This window comes from Littorina saxatilis, linkage group LG6, assembly GCF_037325665.1.
Source record: "Littorina saxatilis isolate snail1 linkage group LG6, US_GU_Lsax_2.0, whole genome shotgun sequence".
Lineage (NCBI taxonomy): Eukaryota > Metazoa > Mollusca > Gastropoda > Littorinimorpha > Littorinidae > Littorina > Littorina saxatilis.
Window position 1 is genome coordinate 17,123,188 of NC_090250.1, and position 25,000 is coordinate 17,148,187.

Here is a 25,000-nt window from a genome sequence, read left to right on the forward strand (position 1 = left end):
GTCAAGGTCAGAGAATCGCTTATACCCTTATTAGAAATGTAAGACAGACAAGATACAATTTTTACCCACAAAAAGAGGAAAAAATACAGCAAAAGAATCAGAGGACGGGAAGGGATTTCACTTTATTTTTTAGCAATATCGGGGAGATATAAGTCGGTAAGGTGGGTATACAGGGGGGGAGTCAGAGAGACGATGACTGTCACAGAATTAAATACTTCCCACATTAAAAAAAAGTCAGACGATTAACACATCACTGACTATAAAGTCTAAATACACAGCACTCACATACACGCATTGAGCTTTAAAATATAATGAATATTTAACACAGGTAATAGAGCAAAACATTAAACAGCAAACAAACAGGCACACCCTATTATTTTCTTCTTAGGCTATCAAAACTTTTAAACGCATCACACAATCAATTCATAAATCTTAAAATATAAGCTTACACATGGAAGATTTTACATTCAACAGCCACATAAAAGAATGTAAAAGAGTATAAACTGAAATATAGACTGAGTGACATTCATTTTAGGAGCAAGTACGGAAACAAACTTTATCGTTAGCCTGATTATACACAAACATATTCTCACAAATCCCCCATTACATCACATGACAGTTTCCATGGCTTTCTTCGTGCATTTCAAAATAAGAGCGGGAAAACAAGATGATGACTCTAGGTTTTATATCAGTACTCAAAAGAAGAAGTACACCAATCCTGATAAACATAATTATGTTCTTGTTTGTACTGTTGAAAACACAACCATAAACACACACACACACACACACACACACACACACACACACACACACAAACACACACACACACACACACACACACACACACACACACATCTGTTTCTAACACGTCGAACACATACGGAGAAAATCTGCAGGGGGGAAATTATTAAGATTTTTTTTCTTCTGTTTCCTAATGCTGGTATTGTTTTTATTATCATATAATTTTCAACTACATACATATCTGTTAACACTTAATATTGTTTTCTGTGTCTGTTTATTATGTAGCAGTTGTAGATTAGTCCCTCTTTAGGGCGAGGGGCAGCTGGAAAAAAGCAGATTACTTCAAAGCAGGATCTCAGGTATCCTAGCTTTCACACGGAAACGACCAAAATGGGCACCAAAACGCAGAATTTTGCATAACAACAACTCTGTTTCTTGCAATCAAGCAATAAACGGATTCCCTTTAAACATCAAAGAAAAAATCAATAATCAACTTGTGACAAACATGTCTCTTCATGTGCAATCTTCAATCCCATAATTGTTTCATTCTCTTGGATCATAACTGATACACATGCCTACACAAATGAGATAAAAAGATGGCTTCCTGTTTGTTTCCACGTTTCACTTCAAACCAGCCAGAATACCGGCCATTCACATTACCACACGACTTCATGCTACAAAAACATGTCAAAACCCACATCCTGACTTAAATTTCACAATTGAATGTCCTATGTGCTCTTTCCAGGAACGGCCAGGATATACAATCAAACACCCTAGTAAACCAACCACAACAAAAGGATCCTTTGTTCTAGACACATAAGCATTATACATTATAATAGTTTAATATGTATTCCTGAGATCGAGAGTATCCTTTCAAAAACCCTTTCTGATCTTCGTAAATCATCTTGGGTAGGACATACATGTACTTTATTCGTCCGGCAATGCAAGATGGTGCTGGTTTAAATAAAAGCAACATTTAACAACGTTATACGTCTCCTGCTCTTCCAAACAGTCCAAACACTTAACAGTCTTATCTTCGCCATCTTTACGCACCCCTTGTCTCCGGGTGACTGAAATGTCAAAAACACCGTACATGTAATACTGAAATAAAAGGTCTCACGGTCGTTCAAGTGAACCGTTGAATTTCTAGTGATTAAAAGTGGTATAGGCCGACCCACTGAAAATGAGGAGTTACTCGCCGATTGTCTGTATGATGACTCCATACTCCATAAAATGATTTTTAATGTGCTTACTTGGCTTATTATTGTTATTTGGAGGGTGCTTGTTTTGCAGCTTTGACGAGGCACTGAACCAACTTACACCAATAGGTGCATCCTCAAATCGCTGCATTCGAGCTGTACCCAAGCTGAACTGATCATCTCCCATTCCAAATTTCTCAGAAATATAGCCCAAACGTACAGATCCCTGAGTGGACAAACTTGCAAGTCTCACTGCCATGGTTCTTTCTGTAGCAGCTTCACAGCCTCCCCTTGCGAGTGCATGCCCACAATAGGGTGGAATCCTGCGTGTGGTATGTTCACCCGCACCGCGAAGACCTGTAAAATATAGCTATTGATTATCCTCTTCATGATCTTAATTGACGATGTTCAGAAAGAACTTGGTCAGGATTTGAAAGCGGCATGGTTGAGTAAGCGCCCTTTTTACTGATTTTAGCTTTTCAAAACGAGGCAAATTAAGTACCACGCTGCCGATAGGCTTTCATCTGTGATCAGGAAGAACAACTCACTCTGATGTGTATATTATGCAGAGTGCACCCCGTATATTCAAGGCTATACCAAGCGTGCGCCTCCGCACCCGGACTCTTTAGCTCGATCAATGATCGTAATGCTGTGTATAGTCTCCAACACGGAGGCAATTTTATTCCGACCCAGGCGTTGCGGGGGTGCGATACCACACAGTTTTGACTGCTTCATTTCATTTTGAATTTTAGCAAAAATCCCGACCGTTTTAAATGGTGAAATTTCACATAATTATCTGCGCAGGACACACCAAGGAAAATATAGTTAGGCTTAGCAGTCATTTTTTTCGACAAGGAGTCGTGTAGGATGAGATGAAAGTGGACAAACATGTTAAAATATTGACGGATCTACAGCAAATCGGTTCGTATGTTCGTTTACGTGTATATTTCTCGCTGAAAACCACACATGTACACCTTTCTACCCATGATTAACTGTCCGGGTAAACGCCATATATAATCTCCTATCATATTCCTCAGGCTAGTCCTTAATAGGCTTAACCTTGTGTGTCTGTAGGATTTTAAATATTCATTTCACGCCACATATCCGCCTGGGTTTGGATTTATCGTGCGCTCAGGGCTGCTTTCCTCTTGGGCACATGCCATCATTTTGATTTAATCCTACAATCTGGTTTTTTTATTTTTTTTTTTAGAATGTTTGTTTTATTCTAACAAGGCAAAGTTTTCACATTTAGGAACAGATTTGATTTTTTGGTAGATATTATAAGCACAAAATAAATCTCAGGAAAAAGGCAAGTTTTTTTACTTTGACAGATTTCTAAAAATCATTCCTGGGTAATTTTTTTTTTCAAACAATTTTATTCAAATAAATAACTACAATTAACAATATCTCATACAATGAATTAAATACAACTTATCGAGTACAACAAGCTAAACTTTTTAACGTTTTGTTCTTTGAACACTCACACAAAAATGCTTCTTATCTTTAACTGCCTATTAAAAATACTTTCCAACGGTAAAAACGAATTTGTTTTTTTATATATACTAACGCACATCTTTCCGATTAAGATAATGTGGTTCACTTTATACATAGTTGCCTTTTTCACCATTACAAAATGAATACCAAATAAAACATCACTAACTTTCAAAACAATCTTAATTTCTAAAGTACGAAAAATAAATTCTTCAATAAACTTCCAGAATTTGTATACAACCGGGCATTCAAAAAAGAAGTGTTCAATGAAATCAGTTACATCACAACAGTAATTACATTTATTAGTTTCCGTTACTTTCATTTTACACAGGAGAATGTTGGTCGGATAAATGTTGTGCATAATTTTCCAGTGTAAAACTCTTAATCTAGTCTTTTGTGTTGACTGATAGGCAACTATCCAAGATCGTTCATCAATTTCTACATTAAACTTTCTCTTCCAAAATCCTCCGGAACATGGTACATCTGTTTTCATATTAATAATCTCTTTCCTATATTCTCTGGCACTTAACACATTTTTGCCGTTAAACAGTGGTAAGGTAATACAAACATCATCAGTCATATTTACAACATTTTTCCTCATAAATAATGACACAGCAGCTTTTACAACATTATATTCAAGAATTCGGTTTGGCGAATATCCAATCAAATCACATATATCTTGATATGATAATATGTCTCCCGAACGTACAATGTCAGTTAATACCAATACACCTCGTTGTATCCAACTTTCAAAAAATAAAACTTTGCCACTATACGTTATGCATGCATTATTCCATAATAAAGTCGGCCCGACTGTCCCACGATCGTAGTGGTTATTATCCAGCCAATATTTTAATACTGCTTTCCAAAAGTGTGATTTCACTAGGTCTAACCTTTTAAATCTTGCACTGTTTACATTCGATAAGAAAGTTTCAAAATGCTTTCCAAAACGCAAATACATCATCTTTGGAGTGAAACTCCAATTATCATTTTCATTTGATGTAGTCAGTTGTGAAACCCATTGTAATAAAAAAGAAATTTGCATTTGCCTAATATCGATCATTTTTATACCACCTTTTTCAATTTCAAAACATAAAACGCTTCTTTTCACCTTTTCAAAGGCCTTCCGATTACAATCTCTTTTTCGCCACAAAAATCTAAACAATAAGGTATTGACTTCATTCAAAACACAGTCAGGTAATACAAACGCTTGCATAATATACACAAATTGTGAAATTAAAAACGTTTTCACAATACATATTTTCACTACAATGCTCAAATTTCGCTTCTCCCATGCACAAATCAATCGCTTAATATTCCTTATTCTTCCAGTCCAGTTATCTTCTACCTAAGAAGCACTCTTATCATTACAAAAATATACACCCAAAATCTTCAACTTTTCCTTCCAAACAAAATTATAAAATGTTTCATCACAATGTTTCCTACTACCCAACCACATCGCCTACAATCTGTTTTGATCTATTGTCACTTTTGCTGACAAAACAGTCTCAACTTACCTGTGCGAAGTTCTTGTAGAAGTGAACTCTTGAAGTAGAGAAGTCCAGCTTACACACCATGATGTCCCCTTTTGAGCATTTGTCAACACACCTCGTTGTATGACCTGCGCCGGCGAAGATACTGCAGAAAAGGCAAAGGTTAAATAGTGGTATTCGCGGATGTTCAGCTTCATCCAGTTATCCCTGACATAAGGCCAAATAAAAGTATATGTTGTTTTAGGGTAACCCGACCGACCCTAATTTTTCCCGCCAAAAATAAAACTTTTTTTAAAATTTCAACACACAAAAAAACACCTTTTGGCACATTTTGCGAACAATACCGAGACAAAGGTAAGTAACCTCCTTTAAAATCGACTAAAAATTAAGAAAGAAAAAAAAAAGAAAAAAAGGCGACCGACCGACCCTATCTTTTTTGGTCACGTTACCCTAAACCCACATATATTTTTATTTGGCCTAAAGCAATGCGTGTGTGGAGCAAACCGTCGCGAAGAAGCAAAACTGGTGTACGTTCTGTATTAACACTTCCCACTAAAGCATTGTCAACCTTTTAAGAGGACAAAAAGCGGATGTATTCTCACCCGTTTGCATTTCCAAGAGCGTTTTTAAATGTAAGCAGTTTCAAACCCTGAGACTGTCGTATGAACTGAGAAAGAAAACCAAACTGAATCGGTACCGCTTAGCCAAATAGGTTGAAGGAAGGTAAAAACCAACAACCAATTCCAACCATCAGTGTATCGACAGTGGGCATGTTTCATTGGCGACCCTAGTCTCTGGGGTCGGACTAATACGGGGTCTGGTCAAACCTGATGGCGTCACTCTGGTTGCTCTAGTTCGACCCGAACACAGCCTATGGGGTTTGTGTGGTTACAAAATGGCGTCGAATTTGCGATCTGTCAAGTGATGTTTTACTTACGAGACAAATGTTAGACGATGCTGTTTATTTCAAAGCACATATTCTGCATTGACAACTAGTTTGATGTAGTGTTGGCTATCTTTGCGAAGAAGAGTTGGTATATATTGAGTTTGTTTATGTGAGTTTGTTTTATCGTTTAGAAACGCCAAGAACATCCATCTATAGCGACGGCCATTTTGGATGAGTATGGTTCGACCAGACCACGTTTGTGACATGCGCAGTGGACTAACCAGACTAGACTAGGGTCGACCATTGAAACTCGCCCACTATTTTACCGGCACTTGATCATTGACTACAGTTTTTTTTTCTTCTTTGCCTCTTTTTCTATTTTTGTTGTTGTTGGTTTTTTGTATATTGTTAGGTGCTTACATTTGTGCTTTAAAAAAAAACATTCTCACCCTCCATCATCAGCGTGATATCCGACTGAGTCAGAATCCCAGCCTGGCTGCCTACCGGCGCAATAGTTGAGGGGACACAGTCCGATTGCGATGCAGCGCTCCTCTCCTTCGTTTATTATCTCTGTTAAATCGATAACAAGGTGGAAAGATACGTTTTGTCCAGAAAAAGATATTACACACTATATGTTTTACCGTGTTTTTATTCATAAAACAATCTGGGGGGGGGGGGGGGGGGGTGTAAATGCGAGAAACCTTGTTCATTCGTCCTTGAAGCTGTGTATGATATTCACAATAATAAATGATTGTTTTTCTGGCAGACGTAAGAATATGTAAGGAGTAGAAATCAAAAATCAGACAACTGCGAGAGCGCACCCTTCTCCCTTTTTCTGTCTCTGAATTTATAATAAAATATACACAAACTCTACGTTATCAATAACAACAATCCAAACATCGACGAGGCTAAGAACTTCATCAAAAACATCAAAAAGTTCGTTCGTTTGTTTGTTTGTTTGTTTGTTACATTCTAACTTCATTACTGACCGAAAGCAAAGTTGTCACATTGAGGACTCAATGGTTGTGGTGCAATAAACTGTGCCACCGGTGTAGAACGGGATGTACTGCTGTAGCTGCAACAGACAGTCACTAATCTACTTAACTTTTGATTGCGCTTTAAAATGAATCTAACACATGTCACACACACACACACACACACACACACACACACACACACACACACACACACACACACACACACACATACACACACACACACACACACACGTTCACACACACACGCACGTAAACACGCACGCACGCCCGGACACACACACACACACAAACACACACACACACACACACACAACACGTACACACTCTCTCACACACACACATACACACACACACACACACACACAAACACACACACACACACAAACACACACACAAACACACACACACACACACACACACACGCACACACACACACACACACGGATATATATACGTGACATATGTTTTCAAAGGTCAAAGTTACCAAAGCACATCGACGTCCTGCCAGACTTGCACATGGCGGCTAGTGACTGATCGATACATCGGCTTGGCTATAGCCTGCAGAAGAGAAAACAAGTCGTGTGAAGCGATATAAAACATTTAGTCAAGCTGTCGGCATCAAAGTAACAGATTAACACCATAAAATTGTCATCGCCGCGCCGAGACTACCGAGTAACCACATCAAAAAACCGAGACGGGCCACGCTCGTCTCCGCGTAGCGTGCGAACGCAGTACTTACTTAACCTAGTTTCTGTAATTCTGAGCACATTTTTAGAGTAAACATGACATATGTATTATATTTTTGAATTCAGGAGGAATTGAGGAATACGATTCAATCATTTTTAAATCTGTTGGTGAAAACTCGATTTTAATGACAACTTTAATGAGCAAACTAATTAACTAATTTTTAAGCTGCCAAGCTAAAATTCAATCCCATAGTCCGGAGTTTGTCGAAGATTGCTTTATCAATTTCAATTTGATTGACAAATGAGGGCGTGACAGTGCTGCCTCAGTGACTTTCACAAAAAGCCGGATATAACGTCATCAAAGACATTTATCGAAAAAATGAAAACACTCGTCTCAGGATATCATACCCAGGAACAAGATCGGTCCAGTAGTTTTCTCTGAATCGCTGTACACACACGCACACACGCACGCACGCACACACACACACACACACACACACACACACACACACACACACACACACACACACACACACACACACACATACACCACAACCCTCGTCTCGATTCCCCCTTTATGTTAAAACATTTAGTCAAAACTTGACTAAATGTAAAAAAATGAACAAGTGAAATGTTCTTGGCCCGACTAGGAAGCGAAAGTATGTATGCGCATAGAACTACTCGGTCTGAGGTTGCAAAATATTTGAACATGTAAAATTTGTTTTTTTTAAATATTTTATTAGTAGTAATAAAGATACCTGTATAATTTGTGCAAGCGTTTCTTTTACTGATTAGTTGATATCATTTGGAGTGCAAAATCAGGTTAGAACAAACAGTGTTTTAGAATTGATTTTTCTTTCTTTCATATTTACAAGAGGTAATTAACCCAGAACCATAGTTTAATTGTGTTTGGGTTTGGGGTTTTTGTGTAGCGAAAATGCAACAGAGAGATAGGTATGTATGATTGAAAAAGGTGTCATCTTCAAAATGATAGCGGTGGTAATTGTTTTGTCAATTTTTTTTTCTCACATGGATCTCCAAAATTGCGAGTTGTTTGCTGCGTTAAATAGTCATTTTAGAGGCTACTCCCATTCGACGTACCATCAGTTAACATATGTGTTAATGTATAACAAAACTGTCTTCATATACAGCACATTAAGAGTAATTAACAATGTGAAGGAAATCACGAGTAACACGGTAACAGGCAAAGTTGGACAGTGATATCCTCCACGCTTTTAGAGCGCTAACCAGAGATATAGCGTGACATAGCAAAGTGTGTTGCACTGTGAATGAAACTCACTGACCGGGAATAGTTGACGTTGTAAATCGCAACTAGGGTATTGAGGTCTAACGAATGACGTCTCACAACGTGCGTGGTCGTCCTTGGCGGTCAAGAAAGCCGCCGCGATCATTGCGCAGACGACACTTCTAGACCGCCAATATTTTTTGTGCGCATCACGTGCTCCACATAAATCGGCCAGAAACGAAGCAATTGGGAAACCTGGATTGTTACACTTTACCACTGTCCTTGGACATTGAGGGGTTGTCCAAGTAATCGGCCGGGAGGAAGGAAGCCCGGATAGATGCGACAGTAAAGCACTTAACAGGTAAATGGAATAAGCATTCGAATATCGCTAGAGTGTTTATCGCATAAGTTGAATCGACTAACACTGTAAACTGTAAACATAGCAGACAGATATCTAAGACAAGATGTCCGCTATTTATGTTGTGCAGTGCGTCGTATAACCGGTCTGAGAGGGAGATAGCGACCAGATGACAAGTGTGAAGGATCTGAGAAGCCGCCGAAGTATCATAACTCTAGACCAGCATAGCTGAAATTCGACGGGATTTCGCGAAGTTATTGCAAGGTTATGGTTGTCCGTATAGTTGGACCATAGAGGTCACAAGACGAAAGGAACTGAGTAGACCGAGGTCGCCAGTGGAAGGAATCCGTCGCGATATAACCTTCGTGGTTGAAAACGACGTTAAACACCAAATAAAGAAAGAAAGTGGAAGGAATTAGTAGTCAGATACATTTCCTAGGGAACGGCCATGGACGCTGTGTAATTCTGTGTATGAACAGAGCTAAAATATGTCTATAAGATCTTAAGTACATAAGATATAATGAGTGTTTAGTAGGCAGAGCAGACGGTGATTTGAGTCTGCCGGAATATGAACTGTGACTGTTTTTTCTGACTACACACGAGCCGTGATTCGATACCAGTAAATTAGATATCGTGTGCCTGTGAGTTCACGGACTGTTTGTGTATTCCTCTATATAAGTGAAGGGTAGAGGGTTTTGTTAGTGAAATTGTGCACGGGATTGTAATCTCGATCTGTTTTCGCATCCAAACCTGTGAGTACCTAATTTTTGAATACCTAACATTTATGTTCATGATTGTGTGTATTTGTGTGTATGTTTATTGTAACTGTATAATACAGTGGAGGGAACCTACATTTGAAGTTGTGTTTGTTCCTGTATGATAGCGTACTAGCGCATTTGCATTCATTCACAAACAATCTCACAGGCAATGATAATGTACGTAATTTTTGTCGTGCAAACCTGCGTATTTTTGCAAGGTATATAAAACTCATTTTGTCTTTCTCTCTCTCTGTCTCTCTCTGTCTGATTTATGATTCTGTCCAGTCATGTGTAAGATGGGGCCCTGAAGTGTCTGACTTTTTTGATTGCCCTGCCGGGGTGAAACAAGGCTGCATGTTGTCTCCCCTGATTTTTTCCCTGTTAATTACTGAAGTAGCCGATATAGTAACCTCAAATGGAAGGCATGGTGTTCAGTTTTTGCCTGGATTACAAGAAATTTTTTTGCTTCTTTTTGCTGACGATATTTGTTTGATTTCTACAACACCTGCTGGACTACAAAACCAATTGAACAATCTTGAACAAGCCTCCTCTGCCCTTGGCCTCAGTGTAAATTTAAAGAAAACAAAAGTAATGGTTTTTCGGAAAGGCGGTCATCTATCTAAGTCAGAAAAATGGTTTTATCAAGGTAAACCTATGGATGTTGTAAACAGTTATAAATATTTGGGTGTCACATTGACAACAAAATTATCATTTGACATTGCTTTAGAAGAATTTGCAGGCAGAGCCAAGGGAAAAGTGGTAGAAATCATGAAAACAATGTGGAGCTTAGGTAGCATGGATGTTAGTGTATTTTTTAAATTGTTTGATGCGCTAGTAAAACCTATGCTTTTGTACGCCTCTGAAATATGGGGTATCACACGCTTTCGTTCTGTTGAATCTCCGCATTTGTTTGCTTGTAAAAGATTTTTGAATGTTTTACCAAGAACTCCAAACGCGATGGCATATGGAGAACTCGGTCGTTTCCCTTTATTCATTGACAGTACTGTCAGTGTTATCAGGTACTGGCTAAAGCTGCAGAACATGTTTTTGGTTAGATTACCTAGACAAGCGTACGAGATGGATAAAAAAAGATTTTCAAGGTTACCCGGAAATGAGGTTGATTTGCAAAATTGGGCTTGCTCGGTAAAGCGTTGTTTGGATATGTGTGGGTTTTCCTTTGTATGGTTGAATGGTGGTGTTGTTCATGAAAAAGCTTTTTTGCGTGCGTTTAGACAGCGTTTGATTGACTGCTATAAGCAGGAATGGTTTGGTAAGATAATGGAAAGTGATAGATTTTCAACGTATAGTTCGTTCAAGTCTTTATTGCAGCCGGAAAAATACCTAACAGATATCACACTTACTAAATTTAGAAACATTTTTGTCAAACTACGCCTAGGTATTATTGACCTGAATGGAAACAAACGCTATAGTGCTGTACCAAACACGTGCCCGTTTTGTCCTGCTGTGGAAAACGAAATACATTTTCTGCTACATTGCCCAAAATACCAGGATCTACGTGTAAAATATATTTTGAAATATTTCACTGACAATGTACATGTACCACCCTTGATTTTTCTGCTACAAAATGAGAGTATATACATTAATAGAGCTGTAGCCATGTATTGTTATTATGCCATGAAAACACGTGATGAAGAAATTTCAAACAGGCAATTGTTGCTATGACTGATACTTTGAAAATTTTCGTGCCACGATATATAATTTTTTTTGTTTTGTTTCTGTACAACCATGAAATTTTGTTGTTGATTTTTATTCCTTTTTTTTCCTGTGTCTTTTGTAAACCCCCATGCGTATATGCCGGTGGCCTCGCATTAAATTTCCTGCGTTCCTGCGTTCCTGCGTTCTCTTCCTCTCTATATATCTCTCTCTGTCTCCCCTGACAATCACATTTTGAATGTGACTTGTTATGTATGTGTTTAAAAATACAAAAAAACATTTGAATGTAAGTTTTCTGGACTGATAGAGATAAAAATCAAACGCCAACCATGATTTATTTTGTCTTTCCTTAAAGAGTAACTAATGACAATTTCAAAGAATTGTGCAATAAGGGGAAAGTGGCGTAATCGGCTGCATACATTTACAACCAGACACTGATAAACACCTCCCATAAACATGCGGTGTGCCTACTGTCACTTCTACGTCGAAGACAATCATCATGCAAAATCATTCTGACTTACAGAATCTCCATTCTTCATTTTCTCCCCTCCTCCAAAAATAGAAAAAAAATATGACTATTTATCTCACCGAGGCCATGGCGCCATCAGCTGTAGAAGTGACCTTGGCCTTGCCGAGGTCTGACAACGCTCTCTCTATTTGGGACACCTCTTCCGGGTCAATAACCAACGTCATTCCAGAAGAGACCTTGAAATTGGCCGGCAAACTAGTGCTGCGGTCAAGGCCGTTCATAAGTTTCCTCATCTCAGGGGTCATGTCAGTGACCTCGTGACGAGTTATCACCCCTTGGGAACGTACGACAACTATCTTATGCGACGTCAGCTTCCCTCGCCGTTTCAAAAGATGGTTTTTCGCATCAAGCAGAGACTTCTTCTTGTCGGAGCTCGTCTTTAAAACTTGCTCCTCCGCAAGCTGTCGGTGGGTCTTCACAGCTGTTTCTAGCCGATCAAACGTCACCCTCAGCTCCGCGATGGCCGACTGTGTTTGTCGGTCAATCTGTTTCAGCTGCTCGTCCAGCTGTTTGATGCTTTGCTCAAGCTTGTTCTCTCCCGTTGTCAGCGTTGCTGCTAGCTCCGCCAAAACCGTACGCGCTTGCCCGACCTTTTCTTCCAGGTCCATTACATCCGGACACTGACGATGGACGGTGGTCGCACAACGCAGGCACACGGACTGTCCGTGCGTAGGACAGAACACTTCTGGCAGCTTATCCGAGTGGGCAGCGCACGCAGTACGACTGCTAGCGGCCAGTTTCTCGGGGGTCAGGGAACTCAGCTTCTCTACGGCATGATTTTTAGACATGGACTGTTTCTTGTGCAACGTCGTGCAGCCCTGGCAGAACATGTCTCCGCAGTCAACGCACAGGCAGACAGCTGCCACGTTGACACACGCACAACACGTGTGCTGTTTGGACAGAAGACGATGGGCCTCCACCAGAGCACCCATAGCACTGTCCGTTAGAAATCCGTCAGCGACTCTGGCAAGACTTTTCCCGCTCTTTTTCGCCTTTTTTTCTATAATTGGACAGCGGCAGAGTGGGCAGAGCGCCTCATCTTGTGACTGCAGCCAGGACAGCAGACAATGGCGACACAGCAAGTGACCGCATGGAAGAATCTTGGGTTCTTTGAAGTACTCGTGGCAGATGGTGCATTCGTACTCTTCGGGTTGAACCGGAACTGAAGCGGTCGCCATTTTTTACCACTGAAAAAAAGAGGATTCAATCCTAAAAACGACGATGGGATTGAACTGATGCTGACGTGATCTTATTCACGTGACCTCATGCAACCAATCACTTCCCTGGCGGCCTCATGAATATTAACAGCTTACAAGTTATCACACAACTATCACATTTTCTTGTCCGTGTGGAAGAAACACATAAAGAATCAACATCAGACATTAAAGAAATGATGGAAAACTACTTTTATTTGACGTAAACTGAGTGACGTAAATTCATTGACCATGCCATGTTCACCCCCCGCGGGTTAGGGGGAAGAATTTACCCGATGCTCCCCAGCATGTCGTAAGAGGTGACTAACAGATTCTGTTTCTCTTTTTACCCTTGTTAAGTGTTTCTTGTATAGAATATAGTCAATTTTTGTAAAGATTTTAGTCAAGCAGTATGTAAGAAATGTTAAGTCTTTTGTACTGGAAACTTGCATTCTCCCAGTAAGGTAATACATTGTACTACGTAAGTTGCAAGCCCCTGGAGCAAATGATTTTTGATTAGTGCTTTTGTGAACAAGAAACATTGACAAGTGGCTCTATCCCATCTCCCGGGCCCCTTTCCCCGTCGCAATATAACCTTCGTGGTTGAAAACGACGTTAAACACCAAATAAAGAAAGAACATGCCATTTTCACTGCGAGCTGAGCACAGCATGGCATTCCAGGTGGCTGGTGACTTGTCATTCTGTTTACACACTCCCAGAGACAAAGTAGGCTTTTTGGTATTTTAAAATGTTAAGTGTTTTATTGTGAAAAATAAAAAGTTTCATCATGTGAACAAGTCATCATGATATGTTGAATTATTTCCGTTTGTTTGTCTTTGCTATTTTTAGAGTGATTAACAAAAGGGGTCCCGGTCTCACCGCTATAACATTTAGTGGGTCACATAGAAAAGTCCTTATTGGTGAAATAATCATATCCTACACTAAAATGGTATTACAAAAAAATGCTGATTAGCAGAGAGACACAAAGCCGAATATGACGTCATCAAATAAATTATAATTAATAGAAAAAAAGGGAAAAAATGGTCTGAAGATATCATCTGGACGAATTTGTATGTCAAGTTTAATGGAAATCGGCCCAGTAGGTTTTTTTTCGGAATCGCTCTACACACACACACACAAACACGCACGCGCACACACACACACACACACACAAACACACACACACACACAAACACGCACGCGCACACACACACACACACACACAAACACACACACACACTGTGTATTGTATTGTACTGTATTGTATCGTCTGAGTATTGTATTGTATTGTATTAGTGGGGCTCGTATGTTGCAGACGCACTCATAAATCATTCACATCTTGCAACAAACATCATACTTTGTGGTATTGTTCCTTATAATTATTTAAGGGATTTCAGATACAGAGCCACTTCAGAAATCGTTTTTTTTGTTGTCTTTGATAGGGAATAAAAGGCTGCATTTACAGCAGACGAAATTCGTACCAAAAGCGCTCAGCAGTAAATATTCCCAACTCAGCAAATGTAAAATTCAATGGTTTACCATGCACCAGAAGTTGTCTGCTGATAACACATGCATGACATAAATACTCTTATGGGTATTTTTGTGTTTTGGTATTTAATTTGATCGTTTTTAGAATTTTATATATCCGCAGCATGAAAATTCAAGATGGCGGCCTCCGCAACATTGCGTGTTTTGATTTGAGCGAAAACAACGTTTCTGAAGGTAAGTTTTCAAGAATACGCATCCATTCACCAATGTCACATCATTTTACTGTTTAATTCTCCCCTGGGGTCTGTTATTCATCGGGTGAAGCGCTGAAATGCAGAGACTTTGTTTAATCTTGCAATAGCTCATTGACTCTCAGCTGGATTGTGATGCTGATAGATCTAGATCTATCTGTTGATTACAAGTAAGGAAATCATGATCGCCACGCTGGTGATTTTAAACAGATTAAACGAACTTTGAATAAAAGGCGAGGAGAAAGAGATTGTTCATGGTATGATAAATGATTAGTCCTGCCTACGTTAAGGACTTCCATAAGGTGGGGAGGGGTAGAGTCAAAAACTGAGTGAGGGTAGGCCAGATAGTAGGATGACCAGCTGGAGATAAAAACACTCCACTCCCCATGTCTTTACAGTGTTGTGATCAAACTTTCAAAGACGGTAGGTAACAGACAAAAGCATACAGTGTATGCTAATCAAATGAGATAAGTGGTTTTGAAAAATGAAGAGGTACCGCTCTTTGAGTTTTACAATTTTGGTTTGTTGCTTGTTTCTCATCCTTTTGCTTATTTTAAGTTGACCGTGCATTGGTGTGAATTTTATTTTTACAGGATATATACAAGAGTCACCACATGCCGGTTCCTGGGAACAAGCGTTCTGCATTTATTCCGGTGCCACAGAAGGGAGCCGATTTCACTAGTACTACTGTATCAAGGTTTGTTACCTAATACATCTTAACAGTAAGATTTTTTTATTTGTATTAATTGGAACATGTTTGCACATCATTTGTAAGCGACCTCTGTGAATTTGATGGGTTTAACGTACGAACCCTCACTATGGTCAACATTCTGTTAGCGACTGTTTGAAGCGAATAAATGTAGCGGTCAGAAAGATTCCAGAATCAGTTGGGTCACTGGAAACTGTGTTTGTTTTTTAACCTGAAACAGTAAGAATTATACGAATTCATGAAATATAATTTTCTTTCATTTTGGTCTGTTGTGTGAAGACTTGCTAACCCGGCTTTGACCGATTCTCTGAGATAGTAAACATTATTCAAATACATTCAAATAAAAATGTCACTTTTCATCTTTTGTGTGAAGGGTACCACAGGCTGATTTCCTGCACCATGGATGTAGAGGAGACCAGACAGTCTGCTTCTCATTCCAGCTGTGTTGCGTTTTTTTCTGCTCGTGAAGTGTATCACCACATTGCCAAAGCCATTGGCCAAGAGAAGTCACCCTGTCTGCCCATTTTGCATAGCCTTACAGGCTGTGACACTATGTCGTTCTTCAATGGTATTGGGGAATCAGAAGGCTTGGGAAGTATGGCAAGCATTTGAAGACGTCACTCAAACTTTCTTCAGGTTGTCTGCTCCTCTTTGTAAGCTGAGTACCACTGACAGGGCAGCACAAGAGCTTTTTGGTGTACATTTGTAGGACAAAACCAGCAACGTACTGGGTGTAAACAGTGCTAGACGGTACCTCTTCAGTAAAAAGAGCTGCCAAATTGACCATAATCCCCTTACAAGAGAGGTGCTGCTGCAGGACATGAGATTGAGAAGAGCCATCTACCTATTAGACTTCCAAACTCTGTGGGCTGGCGTTCAAGGCTGGAAAGTGGGAGTCATTCTGGACGAGCTTTCAAGAGGTATCCAGCGTGTGCCGAGAACTCATGAGGTGTGCCTGCAAGAAGAGCTGTACAACAAAACGCTGCAAATGCTGCTAAGAAGGACTGCAGAGCACAGCTCTCTGCAAATGTGCTTGCATGCCTGTGAAAACTGTCAGCATCTAAACTGTGCAAAAATATTATTGCACCCATTTTCATACCCCAACTCAAACTTTTATTCCTGTGTCATTTTATTCAAACTGTCTATGCCATTAAAGGCTCGCATCTTCGCTATCTGGCACATTTTTTTTTAACATCATCATTTACGCCGTCAAAATAAGGATACCCTTGACGTGACAAAGAGATGTGACAAAAACTTCGGGTACCTTTTAAAAAGCCGACGACAATTCCTGAGGCACAACTGGGTCACTGTTGTATACGAAGAGAAAGTCAACTTGATTATCCATCCAGAACAGGTTGTTTTATTTCGCCATCTTGCATATTTCTAGTGTTGTGCCATTGTACCTACTGATGTATGTGTCGATCTCACGGATGAGATGTTTATGTGTCAAATTTGAGGGATACCCAAGTCAACTAAAATCCATGTATTTTAGCAATGACCAAGTGGGTTGCGTTGAAACTTTCAGGAATGTGTGTCTACGCACGAGGCGTAGTTCAACCGTTTGAGTACACTTTCAAATCTTCACGAAATAATATTTTAAAAACTGCCACAGGTTTGTTGACTTACATCCCACATATTTTTGACTTCGCATGTATATATGACAGATGGTTGTTTCAAGTACTGCCAAAGTTTCTTTTGAGTATAGACACTTGCCGGAATGTGCTAGTTGTGTAAACACATGAGAACAAACAACGTTTTCGAAATACAGCGATTATGAATTTTAGTCGACTTTTGAGTTGATACATTACATTTTTATCAGTTTTATTTTGGGGGTACCCTTATTTGGGCGGCGGTCAAATAACCCATGTAAAGGCCACCTTTTATCTTAAAAGTGTTCCAGTTAGCCAAGTTGAGTGCCCTCAATAGCATACATTGAATATAACAGCACAGGAATGAATGTTTTCGTTTTGGTATGAAAATTGGTGCAATATATTTATTTTTGCACAGTTTAGGTAATCCACAAATTCTTCAACCCTGCCACCCACACCGTCCAATCATTCTCTGCACCAACAATACATGTATTGTTTTGTTTAAAAATGTGTTTGTGTTAGTTTCTATTGCAAGAGAATGTCTTGTAGCATCAAAAATGCCTAAATACCCTTTTATTGGCGGCCATTTTGAAAATTGTAAAAAAAACTACTGATTTCTTAATTTTTTCACGGTGGCTCTGTATCAGGTTTTGTTAAGCAAAAGCAAATGTCCATTTACACCAAATTTGCTGTTAATCACATGAAGTGAAATATGCCTAACATACCCAACCGTTTACACTGGCGGCCATTTTGAAAAATTGTTTAAAAACTACCCATTTTTTTATTTTTCGCGATGGCTCTGTATCAGGTTTTGTTAAGCACATAAAACTCTTCATATTTGCTTAATTTGGTGTTTGTTGCATGATTTGAATGATTTTGCAACATAGGAGCCCCACTATATTGTTTTGTGGTAGCAAGAAAGAAACGAAATCGGTCACATACAGGTCATTTGTCTGTGCAAGATGGCCAGCTGAATACGCAGTTTGAAATATACATAGACAGAATACAGACACAAATACAAAAGCTAACACTTCGAATTCCTTGTAAAACAACAACAACAACAACAACAGCAACAACAGCAACAACAACAACACAGATTAATAACCGTTCGGGCCCGCTGTGACTGGGATAAGCGACAGAATATGTATCGACATTTTCAAAAGTATACACATGAGTTGTGAAAGCTTGGGTCACTCTACTATGACTATCCGGGGCTAGTTGTTTGCAATATCGGGCTGAGAATCATGTACAGAATTCTGTACAGCGAAGGCGGAATGTAACTCGCCCTACACTGTCTGCATGGCCTTGACAGTTTCATTCAACGCCCGACTTTTGTGCTGATAACTTCCGGTTTGCTCTCTCAGGGCTGAGCAAACTGTATTTTCAAGAGGGATCAAGGGGAAGAAATAAACGCCTTGGCCGAGAATCGATCCCACAACCTTGAGTTTACGGTGTCGATGTCCTAACCGCTAGGCTAATATCAGCCCTATCGTTTCAAACACACAACCCCGGATAGTCGTAGAGAGACCTCAGCTTTAACATGCATACCGCACAGAACTGATTCTTTCTACACGTGTGGCCAGTCAGTGGTTTGAAAGCCTATACCATCAAAACCGACTTCCTTGGGAAAGCCTATGAAACCGAAGCTAATTGAATAGCAACAACAAAAAAGTCAGCATTTGCTATTGTGAACAGACAGGACTACTTACGAGTTTAGGGGAAGACAGAGAGTCGTCCGGATGACACAGGGAAATGAAAACGACTGGAATGTTGCGATGACTTTGTGTACATGAAGTCAGTCTCTCACCAAGCACAAAAAGACTTCCGTGTTGAGTGCTATTTTGAACAAATAACGTCACGTGACTGCCAGGAAGGTGCACATGCACCGAGCGCTGTGTACATTATCCGGCAGAAAAACACACACCAGCTTAGTCGTGATTTATGTCAGTTTTTTTATATTTTTTTTATACATATAATGAATGTTAATACACGCTGATAAGTACGGTAATTACAACACTGGGGTACGAAGTCATATCTATCGCAGAATGTCTATTCTGTGAGCAAAATAAACTTATAGTTATTCTTTATCAAACCACGAGGCGGCATAGAACTTCATATCAACCCCTGTATATGATACTTCGATATTGTGAGTAGACCGCTTTGCAGGACTGAGCATTTAGAGAGACAGGTTGCAACTCACCCTTTCACATTAAAATAGAAACGTAGACCCAAAGACAAGTCTTGACAGGTTCTTCAGAAATGTAACTTTTTTGCTCGCGGCTGCTTTGGGCTTCCCTTTTCGGGGACCTTACCTCTAGAATAAATGAAGTCAAGTTAAAAATAAATGTACATAAACAACACCTTTTAGCACGTTTTAAGTAACAAATCAATTCATGAGAAAACGTTATCTGCTCACAAAGGCGCGGAATACATGCGTAACTATGTTCTAACATAATTATATACTGTTAAATACAATTTCAAACCCAAGAACACTACGCGCGTGTCCAAGAAAGCTGAATGTTCGTTATTGCTGACTGCACACTACAAAAACGAATTTATCCTACATACGTGAGAGAGACACCCGTGAGATAATAATCGTTCAAATCACACGTGTGTATATCATGTAAATGAGGTCATGTCAAGCAAGTCTGGCAGGGACCTGTTTTTCCACTGCTTATGATGCCAAAGTTACCGAGACAAACGTCATTATAGAAAAAAAATTGCGCTCGCTAATAACCCTCGATGAATTTGTAGAACTAACGCGTCACGCCACACTCTTTCAGAGTGACGTTTCTTTGCTTTGACGTAATAGATTGCACGAGGCTTTAGAAGAGATTGAGGTTCTAAAACAAGCGTCTTCAATTTAGCTGCCTCGACTGCAGGACATTTTCAGTAAAATACACGTAAGTACAGTATGTAGGATAAACAGAATACTACATGGCTTGCTGTGTCGTACCAGATTTACACTCGTTGCTTTTTCAAATAGTGAACAGCTCGCTTTCGCTCGCAGTTCAATATTTAAAAAAACAAAAACTCGTGTAAATCTGGTACGACACAGCAAGCCATGTAGTATTCTCTATGTACAATATTTTTCAGTGTACGTTTGTGTTAAGCGAGTAAATATTCAAATATTACAATATTTAGCGCATGCTGAATCAGTTTGGTGTTGTTGTTTTTTTGACACCTAGCTACCACCCCGAATGTATGAGTAGAATTTGTACAGGCAGATTATTTCTATCATTCGAAGTCTATTTCTCATTTGACATGTGTGCCCCCATGTATTTGTGAATAGATCTCTTCACTGCCTCAGTAAGTCGTGTATTCATAGTTTTCTTTGTCACAACGTGTACCGCTGCATTCATGTGTGTGTGTGTGTGTGTGTGTGTGTGTGTGTGTGTGTGTGTGTGTGTGTGTGTGTGTGTGTGTGCGTGTGTATGTGTATGTGTGCGTGTGCGTGTGTGTGTGTGCGTTTGTGTGTGTGTGTGTGTGTGATTGTGTGTGTGAGAGTGCGTGCGCGCGTGCGTGCGTGCGCGCGAACGTGCGTGCGTGCGTGCGAGCGTGCCTGTGTGTATGTGTGATCGTATTATCCAGTTGTGTACCTACATTTATGACTAGACTTTTTAAACCAACCTTCCTGACTGTGCTTTATGAGAAGTCCTTTATGAATAGATTCGCCTCGAGCTGCAGTGCTTGCATATGTTGTTGTCGCAAGACCCTCGTTGAGTGCGCACCTATTTATTGTCAGAAACACGGTTTGGTGGAGCCACAGTGGTTGTTGCTTCTCCGATGGATGGACACGAAGGTCTGTTTGTGTCAGTGTGTGTGTGTGTGTGGGGGGGGGTGTTTGTGTGTGTATGTGTGTGTGTGTGTTTGTGTGAGTGTGTGTGTATGTGTCAGTGTGGGGGGAGCTGTTTGTGTGTGTGTGTGTGTGTGTGTGGGTGTGAGGGTGTGTAAGTATATGTGTGTGTTGGGGTGTGTGTGTTTGTATATGTATGTGTGTGTTAGAGAGAGAGAGAGAGAGAGAGGGGGGGTCAGGGAGAGAGAGAGAGGGGCAGTTGAAGAGTGATATCATTGTCAGTTCTCAATAACATGAATTGTTTACTCTTTTGAAACGGCTGAGTATTTAATTCGTGTCTGCTTTCATGTAGTCTGGTTCGTTCTTTTGCCCAGAGTGACCCAGTCAGAACGAATCAATATCGTGTAGTGATTTCTCGTAACATGAGGTCTAGTAATGTGTGTACACCGCGTAACCCTCTTTTTATAGCCACACGAAATTGAGTAAGGATCGTTGATGTCATCGGGTGTTTGTGTAAATATAGTTTCACTTTTCCATCACGTCATGCTTCTATCTTTTCTCCCCATATATATACATGGACGCCGACTTGTGTCTGGAGACACGCCGATTACTGGTGATTGACCTATTATGCCAATTCATTGTTCGCCCCAATGTTTTCCAAGGAAAAGTGACTCTTTCACAACTCATGAAAACTTGACGCAGTTATTTCTAAGCATCGTCTATTGGGTTTAACATAAGCGCTAGATCACAAACGCATTGATTTTTTTGGTCACGATATTGGTTTTTTGTGGGGTGTTTTCTACGAGTATTGTAGCAGTAAATGTGTAGTAGTGAGGTACGTGCTGATTGCAATAGTAAAAGCTGGCTCTTGCATCTTTAACACATGCTAGCCTCCTTTTTCTGTTTCTACATCTTTTGTCTTTTAGCCAAATGCAAGACTTTGCTTGATTCTGGGTTTTTTCCCTCATGTGTCAGATTTACAAGCATGGGGCGCAAGAGCGGGCTTGCCGAGAAACATCATCGACGTGCTACAGGCCCAAGGCTTTACTTCTGTGACCGACCTGAAAGCTTTGACTCCCGAGGATATTACGAACTGTTTCCATGCAACTGGAATCCTGCCGTCCACACAATGTAGGCTGCTACAGGATGCCATACAGACACTGTCTGGAGCTGCTGCTGGTTTTCAGGGTGGTAGTGGCAGCAGGATGGGGGATGAGAGTCAGTTGACCCAGAGATTTTCATCTATGGGTTTTGACAAAACAGGTGAGAATGCTCTTTTTGGCAGATGAGAAAACCATTTTTCAATTTCTTTCTATGGAGGTAGGGATTTTTTTTATTTTATTTACACTTGTACAAAAGTACTACTTTTTTTTATCAAGTCAAGTGACGAACCCATAAAGTAAAGAGGAAAATAAGGGTTTTTTTTATAGAAAGGTCGATACTATTTTGTTAGGTAGAAGAATCATTTTCAGATTAATTGCACAGTCCAGGGATAATCCTTTGTAGCCATCATCTGTCTGAAGAGCTCAGGGATGGCCAAATCTCACAATTTTAACTCGCCAACCGGGCGAGTAACTTCAAGAAAGCTACTAGCCCGCCAGAAAATTCGCTGACCCGGTACATACCACAGTTGCTGCATCAGCAGTGTTTATATGTATATGGCTTTGGAACTCGATAGTATACAACCAAAAGTGTTGCATTTGACCAGAATTTTCACTGGCCAGCCGGGCGAGTTGCAAGACAGTTTTTACTAGCCTGGTGGATTTTTTTCACTCGCCCCTGGCGATCGGGCGGACGATTTGACCATCCCTGTGAGCTTCAAAGTTCACATACATTGGTGGCAGTCCTTTCAGTTGACCCTCCTACCAACTCGACTTTCTACACTGTGTTTCGTGTTAAGGCCAAACAAAAATATATGTTGGTTTAGGGTAACCCGACCGACCCAATTTTTTTCCCGCCGCCCCTAAAATGTTTTTTTAATTTCTCAAAAAAACCAAAAAAAACTTTTAGCACATTTTGCAAACCATACCGAGACTAAGGGAAGTAACCTCCGTGAAACTCGACTAAATTATTAAAACAAATATTTTTTTTAAAAGCCGACCTACCGACCCTATCTTTTCTGGTCACGTTACCCTAAAACCAACATATACTTTGTTTGACCTAATCGTATTTGATGGCATGTTATTTGGTAGCTTATCATTCATCGACCTTAGCTTCCTGACATAACATTCCAAAGAGGTTTTTTTCTTGCTGCAGGAGAGGTGTTTCGATTCCTACTGCTGGGGAAAACGGGAAGTGGAAAGAGCACAACAGGAAACACAATTTTTGGGAAGAAGCTCTTTGAAACTGCGCCATCCTTTTCCTCTGTGACCAGTGACTGTGAGAGGAAAACTTGGAAGCGTGGAAATAAAATGATCGAGGTATGTGAGGGAATTAGATTTTTAAAATAGAAAATACAAAACGAAACATGTACAAGTTGCTTCGACCTAATGGTCTGTATAGTGGATGGACATACAAATTTAATTAAATTAATTTAAAACAAATAACAGAATAAGACAGCTTAGTAGGCGTTAAAATGACTATTCCTCGCCAATGTAGGTTCTGCAGAATGGGTTGGTGGCATATAGTATACCTCCCAACAAAAAGAAAAAAGTGTCAAATACTAAATAATAGTTCATCTTTTTAGAGTTTCCATGGTAGTAAAAAGTCATTTGTGAAGTTCAAACGTCTAATTATGTAATGGTCTTTTTGCTGACCTGATTGACGTGTAATGTAATTTGATATGGAAATGAAGTACCTTGACATAACTGGTCACACATCAATGAATGTTCAGGTTACGAAAAGTATAGACCACGAGAAAAATGTTTACCGGCCTTTTACCTTGCATTTTCTGTGTAGCTTTAAAGCCACAGAAACTATTACAAATGCGTTCCATTGGTGTATTTATTAACAAACAAAGGGTAGCCTTAAGCAGGAAACGAAAACGCTTGTCTATAAGGTCATGGTCACTTTGTAATTGTAATTCTCATAATACTTCACGTTTCACAAACTTGGCCCAAATTTGAAATTCAAACTTTTTCCCCTGTCATTCTGCGCAGATAATGGACTGCCCAGGCCTGTATGACACCGGAAAGAACCACGAGCAAATCGGAACAATCATCGTTCAGGCCGTGGCAGGTATGCATCCGGGTCCTCACGCCATCTTGTACGTCGTCAGAATGGGACGCTACACGGCAGAGGAGTATGGAGCTTACAAACGGCTGAGGGCTCTCTTCGACGAGTCCATCAGCAACTACATGATCGTTTTGTTTACAGGAGGGGATCAACTGGAGCACGAGAACACAACCGTGGAACAAATCCTCTCAAAGAATTCCCCAAAAGAGCTGCTGCAAGTCTTCAACGACACCAACAGGCGTTACGCTGTTTTCAACAACATAGCGCAAGATACTCAACCGCAAGTGGAACGCCTCTTTCAACAGGTGAGAGAGATGATGGCATGCAACGGCAACACGCCATACAAGTGCCCGAAGTACGCCACCATAGGCTAAAGCCTGGAGGAGGAAGTCTCAAGACGCATCCAAGAGGTTGAAAGAAAAGATCTAGAGAGGCAAAAATACGTCCAGCAGTTGAAGAAGGATGCCGACCAGGCAGTAGAGAAAGCACGGGAGGCAAAAGAGGAGTTTGAGAAACGTGAAGAAGAAAGAAAACGCCTCGCCGAAAAAGACAAAAAGAAGAGAAAAAAGATTGAGGACGAACTTCGGCGCCAGCAGGAGTATCAACAGAAAGTCGCGCAGCAGCAACAAGAAGAAATGAAGAAAATCCAAGAAGAGAAAGCTGAGCACGAACGTCTGATGAGAGAACAGATGCAGGAGATGACTCAACGCGAGCGGAAGCGTGCTGAAGAGGAAGAAGAAA

At 40.2% G+C, this 25,000-nt stretch overlaps 3 protein-coding genes across 3 annotated transcripts in view; 2 read left to right on the forward strand and 1 right to left on the reverse strand.

The window, feature by feature from the left end:
* Nucleotides 1-19,578, reverse strand: part of LOC138968629 (E3 ubiquitin-protein ligase TRIM33-like) — a 20,044-nt gene extending 466 nt beyond the window's left edge. Inside the window, exons 1-7 of the mRNA XM_070341226.1 lie at nucleotides 18,999-19,578; nucleotides 12,119-13,246; nucleotides 7,293-7,366; nucleotides 6,800-6,885; nucleotides 6,260-6,380; nucleotides 4,949-5,069; nucleotides 1-2,297 (exon numbers count right to left, since the gene is read on the reverse strand). The exon at nucleotides 1-2,297 is cut by the window's left edge and continues 466 nt beyond it. Coding sequence (XP_070197327.1) covers nucleotides 2,190-2,297; nucleotides 4,949-5,069; nucleotides 6,260-6,380; nucleotides 6,800-6,885; nucleotides 7,293-7,366; nucleotides 12,119-13,237 — 1,629 coding nt within the window. The 5' untranslated portion in view covers nucleotides 13,238-13,246; nucleotides 18,999-19,578 and the 3' untranslated portion in view covers nucleotides 1-2,189. The remainder of the gene's footprint in view (nucleotides 2,298-4,948; nucleotides 5,070-6,259; nucleotides 6,381-6,799; nucleotides 6,886-7,292; nucleotides 7,367-12,118; nucleotides 13,247-18,998) is intronic.
* A 1,362-nt stretch (nucleotides 19,579-20,940) lies between these two features.
* On the forward strand, nucleotides 20,941-24,895 carry LOC138968630 (uncharacterized). Its single transcript, XM_070341228.1, has 4 exons — nucleotides 20,941-21,091; nucleotides 22,061-22,348; nucleotides 23,342-23,505; nucleotides 24,184-24,895. Exons 1-4 carry the CDS (start codon nucleotides 21,076-21,078, stop codon nucleotides 24,631-24,633), a joined length of 918 nt encoding a protein of 305 aa, XP_070197329.1. The 5' UTR covers nucleotides 20,941-21,075; the 3' UTR covers nucleotides 24,634-24,895.
* Nucleotides 24,634-25,000, forward strand: part of LOC138969695 (uncharacterized) — a gene marked incomplete at its 5' end in the record, with an annotated part of 2,502 nt that continues 2,135 nt past the window's right edge. The window contains one exon of the mRNA XM_070342554.1: nucleotides 24,634-25,000. This exon is cut by the window's right edge and continues 2,135 nt beyond it. Within this exon, the coding sequence (XP_070198655.1) occupies nucleotides 24,634-25,000 (367 nt within the window).

Bases quoted from the DNA above. Each gene is read 5' to 3' on its own strand.
- LOC138968630 (XM_070341228.1), top strand. The intron at 22,349-23,341 runs GTGAGAATGCTC...TTCTTGCTGCAG, and splicing joins TATGGGTTTTGACAAAACAG to GAGAGGTGTTTCGATTCCTA. The intron at 23,506-24,183 runs GTATGTGAGGGA...CATTCTGCGCAG, and splicing joins GTGGAAATAAAATGATCGAG to ATAATGGACTGCCCAGGCCT.